At 37.3% G+C, this 15,004-nt stretch overlaps 1 protein-coding gene across 6 annotated transcripts in view; it reads left to right on the top strand.

Annotated features, from left to right (window-relative positions):
• The window catches only part of ROBO2 (roundabout guidance receptor 2), a 417,898-nt gene that overhangs the window by 351,547 nt on the left and 51,347 nt on the right, over positions 1 to 15,004 (top strand). For all 6 annotated transcript variants that reach the window (XM_088051137.1, XM_088051139.1, XM_088051141.1 and 3 more), the window contains 2 exons: positions 1,155 to 1,326; positions 6,915 to 7,097. In XM_088051137.1, coding sequence (XP_087907263.1) covers positions 1,155 to 1,326; positions 6,915 to 7,097 — 355 coding nt within the window. The remainder of the gene's footprint in view (positions 1 to 1,154; positions 1,327 to 6,914; positions 7,098 to 15,004) is intronic.

Below are 15,004 nucleotides of genomic sequence, written 5' to 3' on the forward strand. Positions count from 1 at the left end.
GGACATCTCACAGCTGTTGTAACCTAAGACCAGGACAGACAAGGAGTGAAGGAATGAATGCAATTGTTACTCACCTTAATGCATTCTGGCTGGCAAATAGGATCACTTTAGGTTTAGGAAAACAAGAGAATTTTTTTCCTCTTCAAATCTTTCTCAGCACTTCACAGAAGAAAGAGCTAACGTGTGGTAAAACACTGAACAGGGTCAAAAGTAAGTGCAAAGATATTATTGCTGTTGCTTAGATGCGTTAGTTTCTCACTGATAGTGGTTCCACCAATAGTGTTTTCTTCTGCTGTTATTTTTATGTTCGTGTACATGTGATATATTTATGCATTGATTTTCCTGTGTGGTGGTAAAAGCTTTCTTTAGTAATACAGGAGCAAGACTTGCAGGTAGCCTTAACTGAAGACACATGCCTAGAAGTTAGTTCTGAAACCTCTTTGGAGAATCCTATAAAAACATGCAAGAGGGAGACATGACATTCTGAACTCACAGACTGTTCTCATCACAAAATGCCAGTTGTGATTTTAGGGTGGATTTTCTGTTTAAGTAGGTAATATTTAAGCGGGAAACTGATGTCTGGCTTCCTAAACAATGTAAATAATCACAGAGGCAGCAGTAAATGTGAGCCTGTGCTTATTCAGAAATTCTAAAAATGCCTCTTGTGCATGAAAGGAAGTTGAAATGAATTTTGAAAATTGTTTGTTCTTTAGTGCTTTAAGAAGTGTTTCAACCTGTGGTCATATATTTGGTATCCTTTTGCTGTTCAGCAGGAAATTTAGAAGGAAAAAAATGTTGGTTTTTTTTAACAAATAGTTTGATAAATAAGATTCTGATTAATGAATAACCCCTCTTTTCTATTTGGATGATCTGATCTGTGCTTCTAAGAAGTATAAGCACAGAATTTGTACTCCATGGAGAGCCAGAGTCCAGAAAGGTATTTGCAAGCAGTCTTTGCAGCTGGCTTGGTCCTGTGTTAATCTGGGATACCTTGCTGAGCTAAATCATGCCAATTTCAGCTATCCTGGACAGTAAGATTGTCAAGAAGTCCCAAATAAGTGACTGCCATGAAATACCTTGATATGTCATATCTATGCGCGATTGTGTGAGTGTGAAGAATTTTATCTATTTTAACACATCAACTTTTGTCCCAGATCTGGTGCCTAGGTAATGAGACTCGATTTCATATCAACAAAACAGTAGATGCAGCCATTCGGTCTGTAGTAATAGGTGGCCTATATCCAGGTATCCAGTACCGTGTGGAAGTTGCTGCAAGCACCAGTGCAGGTGTGGGAGTAAAAAGTGACCCACAACCCATAATAATTGGTAAGTTATTGTCTGTTCTGTTCTGCTTTGCCTGTTTGTTGTTGTTTTTGTTGTTTTCTTTTTTTTCTCTCTCAGAAATGCTTTCATGCATTACCTCTGGAAGTGTAAAAATCTGTGGAGCAAAAGACAAAATTTGACTAGAGCTGCTTAGTTAGCTTTTTCATCCCCCTGCCTGATGATGGTTTGTTCTTCTCTTCCTGCAAAGTTCTTGCAGACAACAAAGGGAAGCATGTTCCCAAGACAGATGAGAAAATGCAGATTGCCTAATGAAACTGATTTAATGTTTTTTTTTTTTTTTTTTTTAATGAATTTACCACTTCTGCAGGTTGGTAGATGTGTGGAACAAGCAGCCCAAGCTCCCTTTTCCCTCTGTTAAGAAGGCTGGAATATTGCCTTACTCATTCCACTGGTGCCTAAGGCAGTATTTAACACTGTTTTCTGAATGTCTAAAGTCAGTGTTTCTCACGTAATCCAAGGACACAAGCCTCCTCTGTCAAAGAAATAGTGATCTCTAGACCAATTAGAGAGCAAAGGTAGCATTATCATCCCAGTCTTTGAAATACTTGTTTCTTGATAGTAGTCTCCATGTAGAACTAATTTCCTGACCTGAGGGAAGCACAGATTTTGTTTCTTTTGAAATTTTTCCCGAGTATAAAGGTAGTAACAATATGGAAGACTGGAAGAAATTATGTTTAACAAACTTGAAATGAGCTGTGCAAAGCAGCACCTCTTTTGAGTGCACAATACAGGAATTTTGTTGCCTTTTATCTATGTGATCTAACTTAGTTATTACTTAAAGGGACTTTTGTTTGTTTGTTTATTTGGGGAACTTCTGTTGGTACTAAGTATTTTCTTTCTAGAAAATGTTGTCAGTACACTGTCCCAAACATGGACTAGTCTATTTTGTGCAGACCCTTAGAAAAGACTGTCCCATAAGCATTGCTTAAATGTTTATTGATATTCAGGTTCCTCATTCATCAAAACAGAAGCTAGGGTACTTCAGCTGTGAAGTCTCACAGGAGACAGAAATACAAGAGTGGAAGTGAAGGTAGCACTTGGTTTAGACAAGGGAGCCACAGAAACACTAAAGATGGAAAAAAGATATGTAGAAGTGAAAACAAAAGATTGATATTTGAAAATGCAAGAAACCCAGGACTTTTTTTTTTTTTTCTTATTTCATTAAGGGGTCCATCTAACTAGGCATGAAATATACTGCACTTACTCCAGCAAAGGACAATAAGTGTGTTGCATTTTAAGTACCTGGGTAACATTGTGTTGCTTAATGTGTTGTGAGTTATACTTGCACCAAAATTCTTTTCTGGATGATTCCCAGAGTTTTTAGTGACACTTATTTGTTCCTTAAATGATCCCACAATTTCTGCTTCAACAAGTTTGTCTGGTGACATCTTTGCACATTTGAGAGTCATTTGCATGAAAAGTAATGGAAAGTATTTTCTGTTTTGGTTATGTTTCTGTTTTCATTTCTGTTTCTCTTTTGGGAGCTTGAAGCTGGATGTGTTTATTACATATATGGTTTGTATCTCCCTTTTCTTTAGGTCCAATTTTGCTATTGATTATGAATTGCTAGCAGTTATTTCTCAGACTATAAGTTTGCTTGATAAATGTAAGATTGTTTAAGTGATACCATTTCTGAAAAACTTGAGTTGGCACCATTCAACATTTGAATGGGAATCAGAATCATAAAATATGAAAATTATTTTTAAAGTAAATTTAAAGAAACCTAGTTACATGGATTTAAAATTAGCTAGTGAGCAAACCTCAAAACATCATAATGAATGGGAAAGCATTATTGGGTTATTATAATAGAGTTCTATATGGTCTGGTGCTTATCTATACCATTTAACAACTTGCAAACAGAATGAACAGCTCTAGAAATGCTGAATTATGGTAAGAACAGGTCAGTGGTGCAGGAGAGTTAAGCTGTGTTTCTAAGAAGTAAAAATTTTAACAGTCATGAGATACAGTGTGCAGAAAGAGATTTTTTTTTTTTAAATACAGGATTAATTCTTCCAAAAATGTTTCAGGATTTTTATTTCTGAAAATAACTAGTTTTCATGGTGGATAATCAACTACTGGCCTCCCAGAGTAATTTTAGATAACAGACCTGTGACAATCCAGAAAGCAAAAACAGGAGAATAGGAACTAGTAGGAAGTATATTATTCCTTTAGTTAGAAATTGCCTCACTGTTACAGGAATCTTGAAGCAGGATGTTGAAAAATTTTATGGAAAACTCAAAGAGAATCAAGAATAAAACTTTTATGATCATTAATGATATGCTAAAAAATACTCACTTGGAAAACCAGAAGTAAAATTTGAGATAAGGGCAGCGCTGGTTAATGCTGTAGTTATTATTTCTCTTCATCAGTTGGCCTGGTCCCTCTTACATTCCATCATTGGCATAATAATATGAGGAACAGCTGCAAACTTTCACAGTAATAGGTACAATCGAATCTGATGTGTCTAATTAATTTTTGGTCCGACAAATTAGTTTTGTTCTTCATTACTCTCCAATGGGAGGAAGACATTATATTTCATTATGTTTTTGTCTTCAGGAACAATGGAGCGTTACAGGTCGCACACTTCCCTTGTCTGTGTTCTAATTAGTTGAACTGACAGCATTGTTACAGAACCACCTGCAGTGTATGAAATAATACACTGGTACCTTGGATGACATATTTATTACTTCTGCTTAAATATTATATAAAGAAGTACAAGACTAATGCTGTTTGTTTCCCCAACCCCCAACAATTATATTAATCTTAACAAAAGTCAGTGGGTAACATTCATCTGTCTCCATTTATTTTTCCATCATCCAATTCACAAAGCATATGTTATTTTGACATTTAAATGAATTATTACTTTTGCAGTTGTAATTGCTAGGCACCGAAGGGTAAGAACAAACAGCCAGACTGCAAACTTTAGAAGGTAATTTGGAGACAGATACTATGTTCCCCTAGAAGACAGGCAGAGCACACAGCCACTGAAACCTCTCCCCAGGCTCGTGGCAATTTGCTCTCATATCCTCCATTCTCAAAATAATGTCTTCTGGTCTTAGAGAAGACAGGCTCCTCAGATGTTTTTGGGGGCTTTAGTGAAAAGAACTCGTTCTTGAATCCAGGAGCATCCACTCCCAAAACTTGTGTCTCCAAAACACTTCCCTGCCTGCTCTTCTCCTTGGTAGCACAGCTGTGTGTCTGAAGCAGTGCCAAAACTACCTGTTTCCTCACTGTCCCACTGCTTTGGCCTCTCCTCGAAAGGGCACAGAAATTAACTGCAAGTTAATGGTGATTAGAGCAACTCCAACTCCCATGCTGATTTCTACTAGAAAATTGATTTTGTGTCTGGAAGAGTATGCCATAGAGAGCCCCTCTCTATTTGTTTTACTGTCAGCCCTTCCTCTTTCAGCACTGGGGGGCACCTATGGATTGGTTCCATGGGCAGAAAAAAACAAGGAAAATCAGATAGAGCAGCCTCTGCTGCCTGATTTCTTCCCTTGCCATAGCTGCTCACTCAGTTTCATTCTCACATACTGAATCAGGCTTGGAAGCCATTGGGCCTTTGGCAGTGGCAAGACAAAAATGCAGTGAGGCAAAGGACAGCTGCAGCTCCCAGGTGCTGACGTTAGTAAAGCTCCCCAGCATGGCCAGTATGGACTGGTGCATGACACCAGTACTGGGGCACTTTTTGTACATCTAGCAGCATCTTTCTGTGGGACCCATTCTGCTTGCAGGGAGCCTGTTTTTGTTCCTTGCCCAGAAAGACTGAAGGCCTGAAGGCAAGCCAAGCTCTAGCACAGCTTCCACAGTCTGATTGCAAAAGCAGACAGTCATCAGTACTAAATATTGATGTGGTGCTGAAAGAGAGGAAGCCAAATAAACTCACCAGGGTCATCAGCAGTGTGATAGCAATGGCACACAGGGCACTGCATTTCTTCCCAATTAACCCAGCCCAGCTCTGAACAAGCTGCTTCTTGGCAGGGGCAGTGCTGGGCAGAGGCAGTCCCAGAGGAACCATCTCAAAGCATCCTCTTTTATAAAACATGGCTGTGTGACCTCCGGCTCACCTGCAAAGAGGTGTCTGTGGAAAAGGGACTGGAAGTGTCAGACTTCTCAGTTCTGCTTCTGCCAGAGACCCTGAGTGCTGGCTTTAGGCTGAAGCCAGCGAGCTGCTCTGTTGGAAGACATAAATCTAACCATTGCTGAATTATAGAAAAGGAATATGTACATTTTCACAGCATGGCATAATGATACAATACTTCTAATAATTTCCTCTGAGTGACCATTTCAGTGTTTTACTGCAGTGTTCAACTACCTTTATGTGTGTGATAGACTCTCATAATTGAGAATCATATTGTTTGCATCTTCTTTGTCTCAATAGAGTAGCTGCTCTTGCAGCTTTTCAGAGTGCATACAGGCATCTGGTAATATTGCATAAACATTTCAAGGATTGAGCTACATAAATGCTTCTACTGGAAATTATGGATAATCTTTCATGAATTTCAAAACTGCAGATGTGGACAGTTTATATAAAATATACATAGAATAAAATTTTGGGGTTTTTTTTTAGAAAAATATGTTCTGCATTTCCTAATTTTAAAACTAACTATTTTTGACAATTTGAAAGTGCTGGCCCTAGAATTACATGCTTTAGCATTTCCTGGATTTTCATGCTGATTTTTATGAGCATTTGTTTTCAAGCCAAATGCCAAGATTTTTCTTTTAGAAAAGTTCCCTTTTAGATAAAGACGGGTAAAAAACCAGTGGGAGCATCTACTGGAATTTACAGTTTTCTACTGTAATATACAATTTAAGATCCTATATAGTAATTTTTTAATTCATGTCACTTTAATTAGTATTCCAAGTAATAATTATTCCTTGCAGGTTGATGTTAAGAATTTGTATGCATATTATAGGTGAAAAAAATACCATCTGTTGCTGTGATTGTTTAGTGCTTACAGTTAACTGTGCGATTTTCAGCTTTGTGTCAAAGATGGTACACACAATTTGTGTGAATTGTTTTCCCCTTGAAATAATTGCTGCATCTTTGCCCTAGTGGAAAGTGCATTCATTTTATTGTCTGTTTCAAATTTGGAAGCTAGCATTCAGGGAAAACAAATGAGTTGAGTAAGAATTTCTGGTTTTCTTCTGATGTTGTAGCATATTTTGTATTTGGATTACTCATTTGGAGAAAGCTATTTATTGATTGCTTGATTTATTTTTTATTAGTTTCCTGTGATGCATTTTCTCATTGTTGTCTTCTGTCTACAACTGTGGAAAAATAGACTAACAAATATATATTCTGTTAAAAAAAAGCTCTGGATTGATATCTGTTAGATTACTTGGGAGCATGCTGTAGGTCTGCCTCTGCAAATATATCTGCAAATGGCTATGAATTTACTCTAGAAACACTAAGATTGTGAGAAGAACTCCTTAAAGTTCTTCTACTGTTGGTAATACTTTTGAGACCCACTACCATTTTTAAAAAACTTTTAATTTGTAGAACACTGGTTCCCCTGTGTGTTACAGAGTCCAGAACAACCACATTCTGTTCAATTTCTCTTGTGCAGGAGGTCGTAACGAAGTTGTCATCACTGAAAATAACAACAGCATAACTGAGCAAATTACTGATGTGGTCAAGCAGCCTGCCTTTATAGCTGGCATTGGTGGTGCATGTTGGGTCATTCTCATGGGCTTCAGCATCTGGCTGTACTGGAGAAGAAAGAAGAGGAAGGGGCTCAGCAATTATGCTGGTAAGAGCAGTGACTTTACTGCCATCTCTGCAGGTGCTATCATAAAAAGAACCGGGGCTACTAAACCTACCTAAAAACCACATTGAACTTACAGCCAAAGCATCCTGGGTGACTTCTTTGTGCTTGTTTTAAATGTATGCTGTAGAATTGCTGGTGTATGAGAAGCTTTAAATGCATTGCTCGGTACCACGTTTCATCATTATCATAAGGCAGTATTTTTACATCTCCAGCCCATCTAGCATTAAAAAAGTACAAAGGGGATTAACTGCTCCTCTTGCCCCTTGCTCAGAAGGCACTCTGTTGGCAGTGCAGCATCATTTATATGTTCAAATATGAGATAGACTTAACCCTTACAAGGAAAGAGTTTTTTCATCTTCTACTTCTTCATTCCTGTGCATTTCCATGTCTCTGAAGCCATGTGCATGGCAAATAAATGAAGGTACTTAATCAGTGACTTCATACCTGTAGCTGGAAGAATGATGTATTAGACAGAGAAGTGTGGTCAAAATTTACCCAAGGCAGAAGCCATAAACAGTTTTGTCTTGCAGGCAGGACATCTTGGAATGTTCTCTTTCATTAAATGTTTGCTTCAGTTTTAAATTAGTTTTTGAAAACTACATTTGGAAAATTAAATACGCTTGCCAAATGAAAATATTTTCATCTATCCTCAAACTTTGTTTTGTGTATTATTCTGTTTTCAGGATTCTTACGAATTTTTGGGAAGTCATGTGAACTGTCATAAAATGGGTTACTCTGAGGCCTAATTTAACGCACAAAAAAACCCCAATTCTTCAAATACTGCAGTAGGTTCTCATGTAGTTTTTATTAATACTTAAAAAGAGAATAACATTCGCCCAGTTGAGGACCGAACATATTTAGTGTTGACATTATATCATACTAAAGTTACACAAGTGCCCTTCTATTTACAAGTTATCAAATCCGAAAGCAAGGACTCAGGTTCCCTAAATGGCTGAGCAACAACTTGCCAAAACCCCACAGTCACAGGCAAACTGTTCCCAGTTCAACTCAGCCATAGTCAGACTCCACAGTGTCCTGACAGGGCTCCCTAAACCAGCAGGAAACTGTTCTGTGTTGGTTTTCAATCCTTCCTGCTGTGCTTGTTTTCTACTGGCTTAGTGAAAGAACAAGATATCAGATGAGCAGTGGAAAGAGAGGAAGGAGGGACCAGTGGTTTTTGGACCTCCTTGGTTTTTGTGGAACCTCACTTTGTGTCACCACATGATCTCTGTCACTCATGGTTTGTGCTTTGTCCCACGGTGTTTTTTTTCTTTCCTTTAATAGCAGTAACTTTTATTCTCTGAGAGGTGGGGTGGTTCGAACTGAGAAATTAATATATGTATATCACACGCTTATACATGTGCTGACATGAAATATCATCCTAGATCCCAAAATTTTTCCATACTAGAGACTGCTGTGCTGTTATTTCTCTTAGGAAGTAGTCCTACCTAAAGCTTTGGACCCAAGCTGAGACTAGATTTTTCATAAAAAGTGAGATTATTTGTCCTGTATGTGAGCTGGCATATTGGGGTGAGGGAGAATTGAGAGCAGTCTAAATTGAAGAGCATAGCTATAAATAAACAACATGTCTCATGCAACTCATTCCTCCTCATGGCGTTTGCTGCACCTAAGTGTGATGTGAGCATTGATTGCATCATGAAATTGTGTGTGCTTTCAGCAAGGAAAGTAGATAACAGATCATGCCTCAAAGTTCATCCTAATGTTTACAACTTGGAGAACAGCATGTCTGCACTGAGAGTCTTCAAATGTGACTGTCCAAATTCACTGCTCATCTTTCCAACCATCATTTCTCATTGGCTGCTGGCTGGTTGGTGCTTTAAGCTCAGCTGTTGTGTCCTGCTTATGATATTCAACCCCAACCGAGTAATTTCCAGAGGAAACTCGTGCCCTGTGATGAGCGCTTTGTGTCAGGGTGTGTAACTCACAATGTGTTTGCTTTCTTGTTTTGCAGTTCAGTCCTTCACCTTCACCCCTGCAGGTACTGTCCATTAGTCTGTCTCTTACCTCACCAACACATCATTTCACGCGTTAGCTATCGAATTGTTTATGAACATGTGAGACATGAAGAATCAAAACTACATACAAGGAGAAATACTCTGGCTGCCTATCTGTGATAAAAATGTAGCATTCATTCTCCTCCTGATTCCAGAGAAAAGTAAAATCTACCACCATTAATGTCTCTGTCGCTATAAATCGGCATACTTAACTCATATAACTCTCTGGAATACAGTTTTGAATTTTCAATTTTAATTTCCAGGACCAGATGCTTGAACTAACTTAACATAAATAATCATTATTCATATATAACTGAATTTTGATTTTAAAGTTCAAATAATTTAGCAGACCCAAGTGGAGAACTGCAACTTTCTTCTACTTTAGCTCAGTTAAGTATACCTTTGCCTTACTGTGAGGTATTCAGCAGTCTAGTCACTGATTCATTCATTGACTTTACAGGGTTTTTTTGAAATTGAAACATTGGGGTTTTTTTCTTACTACCCAACTCAGAACTGGTATCCTATTGTTCTTATCTTTAAAAAGATAGCATATGGTAGACTATTATCATAAGCATAATTAAAGATATGTGAAGGATAAAAGAAGAGTGTCTGAAACAGCAGTTTTATTCAACATATGGAGAGTCGGAAAAATAGAGTATACCATTAATAGCAATAATTAATACAAACAATTAGCTTCTGCTCTCATACTTAGTCTTGAGATTTAGAAACTCAAAATTAACTGTACCTCATCATTACAGTGTTAAAGGCTGGTAAATCTCATCATTTTCCAGAAGTCTGTCAAGTTTTTCGGTTGCCTTTACCAGAGCTGTCTCCTCATGCTCAGTAGCTGCTTTCTCACTTTTCCTTGTCTTCAGCCACGGCTTGTGTTCAAATTAGCAGGAAAGAGGAGATGACCAAAGGTGGAGGTGTGTGCCCCAGGAGCCCATGACATTCTGAGGGAGAAATGTCCTTGTGGAAAATCTGGGGGCTCAGGATTGCTCCCCTAGCTTCCAGGCAGGTTTGGCCAGGTTACTGTAAGCTATGGCACAATGCATCACACCCTAAACACTTTACTGCCTTTTCTTTGAGACACAACATAGGGGTTTTTTTCCAAAATTAAATAATGCATCTTTGCATTTGGTTCCTATGACCATGCCACTGTCAGCTGTCTTGAACTGTGGTGCATTTTCACCGCAGTGTTTGTAGCACGCGTTGGCATGACACAGGGTTGTGCTGGAGCCACTGGGTCTGAGCATGATTTCATGCTGTTGGTCCACATGTGCTGGGCAACTGGGATATCTCAGAGGTACTGCCAAAAATTTTCCTTTTTACAAGCAGTTTCAACATCTTGTGGACTTTTTAGAGCTATTCTATTTCCTGGCTTATAATAACTTTTGGAGGAATTGAGAACCAAAGTCCTCCAGTAGTCAAGTCCAAAAAGTGTTTTTTAATTAAAAAAAGTATTTTCTTTATGACAGAATATAGTGTATGTTTCTTATCTTTAGACCCAGAGTTCCATAACAAACTTTGTTAATTCTCTAATATTTTGATTTGCCCCTGATAATATCATTTAGAAAGACAAACCTATACTTGTGGAGGTTTGACACTCATAACTGTATGTTGTTCCCTTCAAAGTTATGATTCATAAACAGTTTGGGTTTAGATACAATTATTTAGACAGTGCTATGCAGCTTTCAGAATCTCCTCAGAGACAGCTGTCAGTGAGTTTTTACTAAAGATGAATTTATCCTAATATACTCAGATTTTAGAAGGTACACACGTTTTGTTCTGACATCTGCTTTAAATTCTTCCTTCAGAGAGTTTCAGAACATACAGATTTAACTGTGTGGTAGAGAATTGAATCTATTAGTGTAACAATCACATGCTTACTTTATTTCACACTTGGAGAAAATCCCGTTATTGCTGATGTGAATATTTTTTGTTTTCTTTTTCTTCATCTGTATTTGCCTGTGTGTAGAACAGAGAAAACTAAAAATACTTGTTTAAAAGTCCAAATCCATGCTGTTTTATAATTACTTGCTAAAAATGTTCTTTTGGGTCATTTGCAGATTATGGGTCATTCACTAGGACCACTTGTTATTTGTATTCCATTTGTATTCCCAAGATGTACAGTTTCTGCTTTGTGACTAAACCACTGTAACATGGGGGAGAAAACAGCAAATGTCAGGCAGTTTGTAATGATTTGTGTCAGGGAAGAGTAACTGATTGAGTTAAATACTTTTAGCTTTCTGTCTTTGTGAACATTTTCATAAGCACTGATCAATGGCTCAGATGGTCACAAATAAAGTGACACTGATAATCACAGCTAAATCTTTTCAGTTATTATCAGTTGAACTGACTCCAGCAGTTGCTGAGCCACAATTCTGAACATCATTGTTCTTCCACTTCCCTTTCCACCATGACTCACCAGGCCTTGATTCTCAGTAATATTAGATATATTAATAAGATATATAATAAGATATAATTATATATAATTACAAAACATAAAATTTAGCTAATATGTTTGTTAGATTACTGTTGGTAAGTAGTAGTTGTCATCATCTGCAGCTGTACAAAGACTATACATTTTTGTGACCATGACATACTCTCAGCAAAACCAAATCTGGCACAGGGACACTAAACACAGCTGTTGTCTCTTTCTAACCATCTCTCCTGTAATATACAGGATGGATTATTCTCACTTATGTGAGTTTGTGTGGAAGCTAAAGTACTGCTGCACTGTTTGGATGGGGGACTTTTTGATTGTGTTGGTTGGTTGGTTGGTTTGGGGTTTTTTTGTATTTTTGATTTTTGGTTTGGTTTGGTTTGGCTTGTTTTTTTTTTTTTTTTTTTTTGGCTTGGTGGTGGGGTTTTTTTTTGTACTTTTGGGCTTATCCTTTACTGAGATTGCCTGGATATAAACATGCACCATAGGCTTCATACAAAGATACAGGGCACAAAAGAGATATCTGACCACTTACTGTATAGCAGATGGATTATTTCAATATTGAATTGCAGTAACAGAACAGAATCAATTTAATTTATACTGAAAGTTGAAATTATTTTTTCAGATTTCTGTGAAAAGGCATGGAAACCATTTGTAGGGAAAGAAAAGAAAAATTTCATTCATCTGTTTATCTTTCCTGTGGCCTCAAACTTGTTGTGCCAGTACCCACTTGCCAGAATATTCAGGTGTTTTCAAGTGTCTACACCATCAGTCATGCAAAAAAAGTAAATATGTATTTTAACTTATGAGTAGGTTAAGCTTGTTTAGTGACTAGTGCTCCTTGGGATTATAAAGATTTTATGAAACCCAGTAAACAGAAAACAAATTAAAAATAGAGAATAATGGAATGTTACACATTTTATGTTCAACTTCTGAAACTGTTAAATGAGGATAAACTATATGACAGAATCATCCAAAGGTAGACAGAAGATTTGATGGAATTTTTATGTGCTGATTATCTGTTCTGAGTTAATGCTTATTAAAAGAGGATTAATCTACATTCATATTTGAGGAACAGCTTATCAGTAAAAGGAATGAGACTTGGCTGGCAACATTAAAGTTTTCATTTGCAGTAGGAAAATGTGGCCTACTAGAGATAGGCATACAGAAAGCTTTCTAAAGCTTTCTAAAGCTTCCTTGCCTCAGAATCTCGACTTACTATACATTCATATTTTTCCAGTTCTAGCAGGCATGAAGATTAAGTTTAACCTTGTCAGATAATATTAGTAAATGGTTTTGGTACCTCCTTATATATTTAATAAAAAGCAGGTGAAAAGCTCCTTAAAATATGCTGGTTTTCATACAAATATACACAATATAATTTCCTGAAATATTTATGCATTTAAAATGCACTTTGGATTATATTTCTGCATTTTTGCAGTCCTTGAAGGATAAGCTGGTGGGGATTCCTTCAAAATCTCTCTATGCAGAGGTTATTTTTTCATCTTCTTTTGAAAACCAATCTCATCCCTGCAGGTCTTCAGCCTTTCTAAGAACATGTATCAGATGCAAAGACTGCTGAAAGAGCTTTTTTGCTTCCTTGGTGATAAAAAGCAAGGAAGATGGGTGGGTCAGTGGTAGGGACAACCTTCCCTTCCTCCTCTTATATTGCCCCTTGAAATTGCTCTGCTGCTTTTTGAAATGGAGACAGGATGAATAAAGCCAGCTGTCTGTGTGTTTTATTTTTACAGTGACATCTACAAGCTTGGATTGCATTAAGTATGCTCCTATTCAGGCATTTAGACTTGTTTTGTAATTGCAGAAATCAAACTGCAGGAAAAAACGCTGACAAAATGTATGGCAGGAATGATAAACATAGTGCTTTTTTTGGCAGCCTGACCATATCTTCTGTTGTTAACTGTCTTGCCTTTCACAACATTAAAGCTGAAAGAAAGGCACCTTCTCTCTGCAGCCTCAGGTAGCCAATTTGTGGATGGCATCAGGAATATGGGGAGTTTTTGCAGCATCCCAGTGACATGGCCACACTTCAAGAGGAATTTTGGCGAGCTCAGTTGATATTCCAAAGCCTTTTACACGAAACACATTAAATAAATAAAATGCTTTCTGGTTTATTTTCTCATTGAGACTATAACCATGCATACTTTGGTGTACAGGGTGAAGGGTAAACAAATAAAACCTGTTTTCCTTCCTAGCTCCATGAAAATCACATAAACCAGACTCAGTCTTCCCTAGGAAAAACAATGTCACTGTAAGCTGAACCTTTCTTCTTAAGGTGATGTGTATATTGGGACGGTGTAAGATAATTTAACACAGGAAATAGAATAAACCAAAACAGGAAACAGTTCCTACCACGAAGAAACACTGAAGAAAAAAGGAGCAAATTCTGTGATCCTTGTTTTGTTTTTTTTTTACTATCTCCAATGCCTCAGCCAACCTGCAGCAATTATGGCTCTAGCAAAGAGGTTTCTTCTTGATGGAGTTCTCATGGCATGCCTGGGACTTTTTCCATACCTGCCTACACAGAAAATAAAATGTGTCAGGCAAACATTGCTGAAATCTCCTGCTAGCTACTTGATTTTAGCTTTGCTTTATAAAGGGATATAAATATTTTGTAGACCACAACTATTGTTGGTTTTTGTTGGTTTTTTTTTTCCTTTGTGTAAATGCACATTTAAAAGCTCACACACCTGTACATGGTATACAAATGGCAACAAAATTACCTCAAAATAATTTCAACTAGATGACAGTCTAAACAAGAGCATTACTCCAAGCAGTTTTCAGAAAATGTTTTACTGCAATTTCCTTAGATCTGTAAACCTTATTTATAAAGGTTCTTATCAAACAAGCCTTTGTTTCTCGTTTTCTTTATTTCTTGTCACTTTGACAAATGCAGAAAGTTGGAGAAATCAAGTATTAAATTTGGAGGAGAGGAGGAGAAAGGAAACAGCATCTAATGTACCAAGATACTTGGAAACAAAGCCAGGCAGTACCCACATCGTTGTGCAATCACGTATGATATGCACAGCACTTCAGATAATTCACTTTTAAGCAGTGAGTGGTAGTCATTTGACAGCCTGTTAGATACCACGTGAATGAAAGCAGCATTTCCTCTAAAATTAATTATCCACAATGTTTTACCATGTCTTGTTTTTCAAAGGAGACCTTTATTTAGTACTTTCCATACTTGCATTTTGATTTTCTTTTCATTAATTGGTTTGATTACACCCTTTCAAAATTCAGCTATTAACCATTTTGATGTGACATATGACTGCAGTGATTTTCTGATATTGGTATTAGTCTGCTGTGCAGTGAAGGGTAATTAATCACCCTACTATTCTTCCAGCAGAGCTTCCAGAGGGGCCAGTTTTGTCCCCTTTGCTGAATCTACACTGTGAAATTAATAGGAG

Source organism: Pseudopodoces humilis, chromosome 2 (genome assembly GCF_049639895.1).
Source record: "Pseudopodoces humilis isolate 2021_Gansu_Grassland_sample_001 chromosome 2, ASM4963989v1, whole genome shotgun sequence".
NCBI lineage: Eukaryota > Metazoa > Chordata > Aves > Passeriformes > Paridae > Pseudopodoces > Pseudopodoces humilis.